The sequence below is a fragment of the Curcuma longa genome, chromosome 11 (genome assembly GCF_044706935.1).
Source record: "Curcuma longa cultivar G26 ecotype Majalengka, Jawa Barat chromosome 11, ITB_CL_G26_1.1, whole genome shotgun sequence".
NCBI classification, from domain to species: Eukaryota; Viridiplantae; Streptophyta; class Magnoliopsida; order Zingiberales; family Zingiberaceae; genus Curcuma; species Curcuma longa.
The window spans coordinates 28,384,436-28,394,706 of NC_133871.1; the positions used below are offsets into that span (position 1 = coordinate 28,384,436).

Sequence of the window (10,271 nt, forward strand, 5' to 3'; positions counted from 1 at the left end):
TGTGTACTTGTAGCAACAATCGGATTTTTAATCTTCTTGTTTAAACCTACTTAGTTTTTTATAGTGTAAATTAATATTTTATAAGTGCGAAGTGTTATTCTAAGAATTAATAATAATTATATTTCGTAATTAAATATGTATGTGACAGAGCGTGGGAGACTCGGAGGCCATGCCTTTTTCTCGACATAATAAATTATAACCTCTTGACTTTTTACGAGATTGTCTTGTTGATCAAGGTAGAACTAACACGCAAACTCAACTTAGTCCTCCTCCACGTGCAACAGTTGACATCAGATTTAGAAAAAAAACAGCCTCCAAATAGTCACCAAATAAACCTGATCACAACGAACTGATTACGGCCAGGGAGACTCTCTCTTGAGTGGTTCCTGAGCTACATGATTGCGGGAGGAAGAGTAGTTGATGAACTCACGAGGAGAATCGAAGCTGCTGTGTTGAAAAACAAAGGCTTTGTTTTCCTGAGCGTCATGGCGGTTGCTCAGTAGAGAAGAGGAGGCGGAGGAGGATTCTTGCTGCATTTTGAGGCACAAAATCTCTGCTTGCGCCACTGCAAGCTGCATCTGTAGCTGAGATACCTGATTGTGAAGGTAAGAAATGGTACCGACGCACCCGTAAACCGGGTCTTTCATCCTCGCGTTCGCTTCGTAGACTAAGCTACTCACTGCATCTGCCCTGTGATGAACTGGGAGCTCCTACAAATCCAGGATTAAAAAGTGTTAGAATTCATGCGCTAAATCACCACAAATTAAGCACCAAGTGTTTTTTCCCCTTCTCTTTTTAAAGACTCGAGACCTGAAGCATCTTGTTGACATTACTGGCACCGAACACCTTGTGCACGATGGAGAACTTGCGGGGTTGATCGGGAGGGAAGTAGGGGGAAAAGATGCAATCTTTGGCGCATCGCCGGCGCAGCAATTTGCAGGCAGCGCAAGGTGAGCTCCAACTCCCAGCCATCAGAAGGATCATGGTAGGAGCAGAAGTGGGTGATGGCTGATTTATAATAAGATGGGATCGAAGAGCAGGTGAGTATACACTTGATCAAGAGCGCACTACTTGTTACCATTGGCCAACTCCAGTCTCCAGTCATGGATGATGGGAATTTATTCAATATTTTAGATGGTGACGGTGAAGCTTTCATGGTTGGGAATCTTCAGCAACCACCGTTTGGACGCGTACAGGAGTTTTAGTTCACTGGCTGCAATCATGTTTATTTTATATTTTAATGGCTTAAAATCTTTCTTCACGGAGTAGGAACTGGTTCCAGCTCTGCTTCGCCCGGCTTAGTTGACCAGCAGATTGACAATTACAGCGACAATTGTTATTACCTAGAATTGGACTCATCGATTTAAAAAACAACGTGCTTAATTATAATTAAGCTTGAAAATGAGCCCTAATGTTCATACTTAGATGATGAGGTGAAGAGTAGGTTTGACTTTAATACTAAGTTATCACAGATTTAATGCAACATCAAAATTAAAATATGCTAGCTTCTTCAACAATGCAACATCAAAATTAAACTATCTTCAATGTTGCAACAGAATAAAAAAAATATTGCATAGAAAAAAAGTTAAATTAAAATTTATAGTGATTCAAAGATAATTAGAATATAAAACTATCGACTCGATAATAAATTAATATAAATTATTAATTATTTCTTAAAAGATAATATAAATATAAAACTATGAACTTCTTGCATTATAATTATTTCTGATTTATTATCAAAATATAAATTATTAATTATTAAATAATAAAAAATTAAATATTTGATTTATTATAAATGCATTAATATTTAATGTTTTTTTAAATTTAATTCTATTTATTATAAATGAGTTGAATATTTTTTTTATTTTTAATTCAAATTTTAATTTAATTCTTTTATTACAAACGCGTAAGTCTTTAATATTTTAAAAACTTTTAATTTATTTTCTGTTTTAATTATTTAATTATTTTTATTTTTATTCGCATTATTAGATATTAACAGTGAATCTCATGAGATCTAGTACACTTGCCAAGATTGATTTCCTTCCCACGCTATAAATATAACTGATGATCGCAAACTCTAATTACCTATCGAAGTTTATATTATATTAACAAAACCTTCCTCAGGGCCATGGCTTCAAGGCACTCAGTTCTCATCTTCGTCCTTCTACTCTCCTCCCTCGTGCTCACCAAATCTATCACTGGTATAAGCGATACTCAATTTATTCAAATTTCAGAATTGAAATCGATACTCAATTATATATATATATATATATATATATATATATATATATATATATATATATATATATATATATATATATCTTAATTGCCGATCGACGTTAATATATCCTATGTTTCTTTCTCTGCAGACGATCAAGTATTTCCGGCCATTGATTATCGTACGTGCATTAGTTAATTCTCGTTGTTTATATATATATATATACATTAATCATCAAAATTTCAGAACTGAAGAGTAAGCAATTGCTGTCAGTTCATTAATTTGCATTCTCTCGTTGTGGATATATATCTGCAGAACAACGTTGCTTGTATCAGCCGAAATGCAAAACGGTCGATGACTGTGTCAGTATCTGCAGTGATGCTGGTCAAGGTCCTCCTCGGAGCTGCCAAGTTGATCCCAACGTCGGTATAAATATCTGCTGCTGCAATGCTCCTCCGGCCAGTTAGTTAATTAATTAAAAGCTAATTATATATGTTTTTAATTTATGGATCCCAAATAAAAGAGAAGAGGCCGGCGATGGTGCATGAAATTAATCTCTTCTTCTTCCAGATCGATATGTTGTTTCCATATTCAGAAAATGAATGTTAATTGAATTTGATTTTTGTCTGTTCTTACTAGCTAATTCATGATCATCTCGATCCAAAATGGATCGGATGCAATTAAACTTAATTATAATTCAAAACATTTTGAAAATATTTTTCCTTTTTGTTTTTGTTTAATAAAAATAATATTCTGAAAATATTTTGAAAACTGAAGCTGGAAAACAATTTATAACAAGTACTCACCGATCATGCGACAATAATTTTGGATTTTTCTCAGTGAATCCAGCTATAGCGAACTCCAATCTAGTAATTAAGCATATCAAGCAATTAAGATATAGTTTAGATCACCAAGATAAAGCAAGACACACGTAAGTGAATCTCACGACAGATCTTGTACACTTCCCTTAAAGATTTCGTGATCCCCACGCTATATATAAATATAACTGATGCCAAATCCCTGCCAATCAAACAAATTAATATAATTATCCTGCAGCTAGATCTCCTATGGCGTCTAAGCAGTGCTCTGTCGCCCCCCTCTTGTGCCTGGTGTTTGTGAGGCCCAGTTCTGCAGGTAGTTAAACATGCATGCATTTTATCATCAGATTTCTGAAAACTAAGCAGGCCGGCTAATTAATCAATACAATTAATTAATGATTAACGGAGCTAGTCAATGATCGAGTACGTGCATGTCGTCTGTCACTAAAGTTCATTTGCATGCTCGTTGATTTGCAGATGATCAGGATTGTCACTTAACATTTAGAAGCTGTACTAGAGACGCTGACTGCCCTCCCTGCGACATCAGTTCTTTACCCTGGCACTCCAATCTGCAACACAAATCCCGACACCGGAGGCAAGATCTGCTCCTGTGCTTGAATTAATGGGAGTTCACCAATTAGAACAGAAGAATTATAAAACTGTCAGTGGCATGCAATTTGATTTTTCTTAAATATTTCAGAATAAAAATAAATTGATGTTTTGACAGAAGGTCTTGTAATAAAATTCATACTCATGCAACAATTATATTTAATTGTGACAATGTTTTTATTAAATTATATAACAGGCATGGTAAAAAATATTGATAATTAACCATATATAATTTATAGAAAGTCCATTTATTTTGATAAAGAAATCATTAGATTATAATTAAATATTTTTATTTGATTGTATCAGTGGTTTTCATTTAATTTTTGTTCCTTTTAGAAGATGTTTTTATATTTTATATAGATTGGTGAGCAAATCATCAGGTATTTATGATGTTTGCCCATTAAATTAAATTATTGTAGCAATTAATATAGTTGATGAACGAATATGATATGGATATTTAACATATTCATGCATGGATTGCATTTAACAGTAAGATTACCTAAATAAAATTAATCACCAATATCTTAATTATAGATGTAGGGCTGTTAATGGCGCATTTTTCGCCATTAATGGAAGGCATTTAATTATAAAAATTGCAGAAAAAACAGGAAATTACTGTGAGCAAAAGATAAAATGGAAGAATTAGAGCCCACAGCAATCAAAGTACAGTATGTACAAAAGAATCTAGAAAAAACAGAAAAGGCAAACGTAGTTAAAAATTGTTATTTTTATTTTTAAGCTTTTTTTTTAAATTAAATGATCATTTTTCTTTAAAAAATACTTATCATCTTATAATTTTAAATATGTTAAGAAAATCAAGTATTTACTGTATTTCTTTTTTAAACTTTCCAATTTTAACTATATACTTTTAAAAAAAAGATATTCTATATACTTAAGGAGGGGAGATTTCTCTAGCAGTAAATATCATGAGATCTCCAACATTTAATTCAAGATCAATCCATGACAATATAAATAATGGCAGACTCGTGTACGTGATCAATCAAATTAGCTAGCCAAAACCTTGCTCTTCGCTAGCTCTCTCGTCTCATCGCATCAGTTTGGTTCAGCAAGAGATCATCATCTCAAATGGCTTCCGTGCACTCATCAGTTCTCTCCATCGCCCTTCTTCTCTCTTTTCTGGTGCTTGTTACACCTGGTTCTGGCGCACGCTTTAATTATCAAATTTCTAGAGTGAATGAAGGTATATATATTTAATTTCAATTCCCATCCAAAAGAAAATTAACAGTAGCTGATGCATGGTTTATTGTAATTGATATGCAGACATAGGTTGCTACTCATACGTTGGAGTTTTGGAATGCAAGGACACTGTGGACTGTGAAGGGCCCTGCAATGCAGCTAATTTCGGTCCTCCTCAGAGCTGCATCACCCATCCACGCAACATGAAGAATATGGTCTGCTGTTGCTATGAGAAGCAATGAGGAATTGAAGGTTTAGGTTTTTGAAAAATAAAGTAGTATTTGATCGTTATATGGCCAAGTTCTATATCAGTATCTGAATCTTCTGCAGTTAGTCGGATTTCTCAATAAGTAAACTTGATGTTGAAAAGTTCTTTTTCTCTTGAAATCTAATCCTCTTGGAGCATATTTAATTATATACGTGACGAATTAATCGATCGAATGAGGCCATAGATCATTATCTTATAAGTTGACCATCCTAAGTAGTAGTTTCTCGAGTGAATGGGAAATCATTAATGATTAAACTGGGATCAAGGAAATTGTGAAGTTTATCAACGTGCATGGTTTGGCTTGATCATATGATGGCATGAGCTTCAGAGCTTGCATACGACCATAGCCCATGGACACCGATGAATAAATACGCTAACTTGAGTATTCATAAATATTAATCCGAGACCAAAGACGAGAGAACCATCAATGAAAAAGTTGGTCACCAAATTAGAGATCTCTTTATAAAACTCTAGAGTTAAAATGGAGGTCAAGTGGATCTTAGCACAACCACTCCCATGTTTAAGTTAACCTTTTGGATTAGAATTGAGAGAAGATGAAAAATTAAGAGAAAATAATTAGAATTATATGTGCATACTTCTGCCCAAATGGTGTAGCTAGGATTGGACTGTATTGGGCTCCAACCTAATATAGCTTAGCATTATTTTACCGTGCATTTTCAATTGAAGCCAATATATTATTTTACAGTATAACTACAATTGGAACTAATACATTATTTTACAGTACAACCCAACAATTATAGTCAAGGCATATGAAATCAATTCAACCTAATGCAATCTATGGTCCAATGTTACCTAACAATTAAAGTCCAAGATACTTAAAATCCAGATTACGCTATTACTTGTCAGTGGCATGCAATTTGATTTTTCTTAAATATTTCAGAACAAAAATAAATTGATGTTTTGACAGAAGGTCATGTAATAAAACACATACCCATGCAACAATTATATTTAATTGTGACAATGTTTTTATTTAATTATCACAGATGCATGCATGATAAAAAAATATTGATAATATATTAGCCATAATTTATAGAAAGTACACTTATTTTGATAAAGAAATCATTATATTATAATTAAATATTTTTATTTGATTGTATCAGTGGTTTTCATTTAATTTTTGTTCCTAATAGAAGATATTTTTATATTTTATATAGATTTGTGAGCAAATCATCAGGTATTTATGATGTTTGCATGCCCATTAAATTAAATTAGTGTAGCAATTAATATAGTTGATGAACGAATATGATCGATATGGATATTTAACATATTCATGGATTGCATTAACAGTAAGATTACCTAAATAAAATTAATCACCAATATCTTAATTATAGATGTAGGGCTGTTAATGGCGCAATTTTAGCCATAATTAATGGAAGGCATTTAATGATAAAATTTGCAGAAAAAACAGAAAATTACTGTGAGCAAAAGATAAAATGGAAGAATTAGAGCCCACAGCAATCAAAGTACAGTATGTACAATAGAATCTAGAAAAAAACAGAAAAGACAAACGTAGTTAAAAATTATTATTTTTAATTTTAAGTTTTTCGTTAAAAATTGTCATTTTTAATTTTAAGTTTTTTCTGAAATTAAATGATCATTTTCTTTAAAAAATATTTATCATCTTATAATTTTAAATATGTTAAAAAAAAATCAAGTATTTACTGTATTCCTTTTTTAAACTTTCCAATTTTAACTATATACTTTTTTTTAAAAAAAAGAAGATATTCTATATACTTAAGGAGGGGGAATTTCTCTAGCAGTAAATGTCATGAGATCTCCAACATTTAATTGAAGATCAATTCATGACAATATAAATAATGGCAGACTCCTGTACGTGATCAATCAAATTAGCTAGCCAAAACCTTGCTCTTCGCTAGCTCTCTCGTCTCATCGCATCAGTTTGGTTCAGCAATAGATCATCATCTCAAATGGCTTCCGTGCACTCATCAGTTCTCTCCATCGCCCTTCTTCTCTCTTTTCTGGTGCTGTGATTACACTTGGTTCTGGCGCACGCTTTAATTATCAAATTTCTAGGGTGAATGAAGGTATATATATTTAATTTCAATTCCCCTCCAAAAGAAAATTAACAGCTGATGCCTGGTTTACTGTAATTGATATGCAGACATAGGTTGCTACTCATACGTTGGAGTTTTGGAATGCAAGGACACTGTGGACTGTGAAGGGCCCTGCGATGCAGCTAATTACGGTCCTCCTCAGAGCTGCATCACCCATCCACGCGACATGAAGAATATGGTCTGCTGTTGCTATGAGAAGCAGTGAGGAATTGAAGGTTTAGGTTTTAGAAAAATAAAGCAGTATTTGATCGTTATATGGCCAAGTTCTAATGTCCCTATATCAGTATCTGAATCTTCTGCAGTTAGTCGGATTTCTCAATAATAAGTAAATTTGATGTTGAAAAGTTTTTTTCTCTAGAAATCTAATCCTCTTGGAGCATATTTAATTATATATGTGACGAATTAATCGATCGAATGAGGACGTAGATCATTATCTTATAAGTTGACCATCCTAAGTAGTAGTTTCTCGAGTGAATGGGAAATCAATGTTTCAAACTATTCAAGGGATCAAGGAAATTGTGAAGTTTATCAACGTGCATGGTTTGGCTTGATCATATGATGGCATGAGCTTCAGAGCTTGCATACGACCATAGCCCATGGACACCGATGAATAAATACTAACTTGAGTATTATATTCATAAATATTAATAGACCAAAGGAGAGAACCACCAATGAAAAAGTTGGTCATCAAATTAGAGAACCCTTTATAAAACTTGAGAGTTAAAATGGAGGTCAAACGGATCTTAGCACAACCACTCCCATATTTAAGTTAACCTTTTGGATTAGAATGGGGAGAAGATGAAAAATTAAGAGAAAATAATTGGAATTATATGTGCATACTTGTGCCCAATGGCGTTGCTAGGGCTGGGCTGTGCTGGGCTCCAACCCAGTGCAACTTAGCAATTGAAACCAATATATTACCTTACAGTGCAATTGCAATTTGAGTCAATACATTATTTTATAGTGCAGTTGTAATTGGAGCCAAAACATTATTTTACTCTAAACCCAGCAATTAGAGTTAAGGCATACGAAGTCAATTCAATCTAGTGCAATCTATGGCCCAATGTAGCCCAACAATTAAAGCCCAAGACAGTTAAAATTCTGATTACGTCATTACTTTGTGCCTGTGGGAACAAAGACACTTTGTATTACCTTTTATATTAAATAAATTTGATTGATAATTTATCAAAATTAAAATTGATAAAAGGACAATTTGTTACATTAAACTTTCATTAAATAAATTGTATATATTAATAGTATTATAATGATTTATCATTTGTGGTCAAATATAACTATTTTTAATATTTGATAGGATAAATATAGCTTTAAATATTTATTAGATAAATATATTATTTTTTAATAAATTATTCTCAAAAGTTTAGCCTAAAAAAATTTATTTTTAAAATTTATTAATATAAAAGTGAGGTTTAGTTGTGTGACCTTGTGGTCACAGTTTTGAATTTGCTAAAACAACCTTTTGAAATGCACCGATCGAGTGATTCTTTTAATTTTTATTAATAAAATTAAATAGCTTTAATAATAATTTTTTATAAAAAACAATTTTTAAAAATTAATATTTATGAAAAACATATTAAAACCTCAAAAAAAAATTTCTGTCTAGGGTCTCCAAAATTGTGAGATGGCTCTGTGCCAATATCTTATAGAGATTTAGGGATGTTAATGGCTTAATTTTCGCCATTAACGGAAGGCATTCAATTATAAAAATTGCAGAAAAAACAGAAAATTACAGTGAGAAAAAGCAAAAAAAAGAGAGAAAGAATTAGAGCCCACAGCAATCAAAGTTCAGAGAGACGTTATATTGTAATTGTAATTTTTAATTTTATTTATTTTGTAAATTAAATGATAATTTTTCTTAAAAAAATTACTTATCACCTTACAATTTTAAATATGTTTTAAAAAAAATCAATTTTAACTATTTACTGTATTTCGCTTTTAAACTTTCCAATTTTACCTCCAAACAGGACACTTTTTGGTTTTAAAAAAAAGATATGCTATATACTTGAGGAGGTGGGATGTCTCCAGCAGTAAATCTCATTGCATTGAAGATCGATTCATGACAATATAAATGATGGCAAACTCCTGTCAAATTAGCCAAAACCTAGCTCTTCACTCTCTCGTCTCATTTCGCATCAGTTTGGTTGAGCAAGAGGTCATCATCTCAAATGGCTTCCAAGCACTCATCAATTCTCTCCATCGCCCTTCTTCTCTCTTTGCTGGTGCTTGTTACATCTGCAGGTTCTGGTGCACGCTTATATATATATATATAAATAATTTCCCCCTCAAAAGAAAATTAACAGCTGATGGTTTATTAATTATATATATAATTAATCTTCAACTGCAAATTGATAATTGATATATATGCTTGTAATTAATTGATTTGCAGACGTAGGTTGCTACCCATACGTTGAAGTTTTGGAATGCAAGGGCACTGAGGACTGTCAAGGGCCCTGCCATGCAGCTAATTACGGTCCTCCTCAGAGCTGCATCCATCCACCCAACATGAAGAATATGGTCTGTTGTTGCTTATATGAGAAGCAGCTGAGGAATTGAAGGATTAGGTTTTTGAAAAAGCAAGCAGTATTTAATTTGATCGTTATATGACCAAGTTAAGTTCTGATGTCCCTTTCAGTTAGTTGGATTTCTCAATAAAAACTTGATGTTGAAAAGCTTTTTTTTTCTCTAGCTAGAAATCTAATCCATATTTATATATGTGACGAATCAAACTATTCAAGGGATCAAGGAAATTGTGAAGTCCCTTAACTTGGTTTGGCTTGATCATACGATCTGACATGGTCTTGCATAAGAGCACATATAGTTCACGGACAGTACGTACTAATGAACAAATACTAATTGAACTTGAGTTAGTCGTATTAATTATTCTTATAAGACTAATAAAAAAAGGATGCATCGACTATTTAGTAGTCATGACTTTTAGTAGTGCAATATGGTGCTTCATTTGGCATTGTCTCCATGAGTTTGGATGAATAAACCACGCACTGCCACAAACTAGTATAATTTAGATCGTCCAAGCTAGCGATCTAACA

General features: G+C 32.6%; 1 protein-coding gene across 1 annotated transcript; it reads right to left on the reverse strand.

The window, feature by feature from the left end:
* Nucleotides 1-295: 295 nt before the first annotated feature.
* LOC141839650 (LOB domain-containing protein 12-like) lies at nucleotides 296-972 on the reverse strand. The gene is made up of 2 exons (XM_074727449.1): nucleotides 811-972; nucleotides 296-710 (listed from the first exon to the last, which is right to left on the reverse strand). The coding sequence occupies exons 1-2, from the start codon at nucleotides 970-972 to the stop codon at nucleotides 354-356; spliced, it is 519 nt and encodes a 172-aa protein (XP_074583550.1). The 3' UTR covers nucleotides 296-353.
* Nucleotides 973-10,271: the final 9,299 nt, after the last annotated feature.

Coding starts and splice junctions, on each gene's coding strand:
- LOC141839650 (XM_074727449.1), bottom strand. CDS start 972: ATGGCTGGGAGTTGGAGCTCACCTTGCGCTGCCTGCAAATTGCTGCGC. Junction 711..810: donor ATGTCAACAAGATGCTTCAG/GTCTCGAGTCTT, acceptor CTGGATTTGTAG/GAGCTCCCAGTTCATCACAG.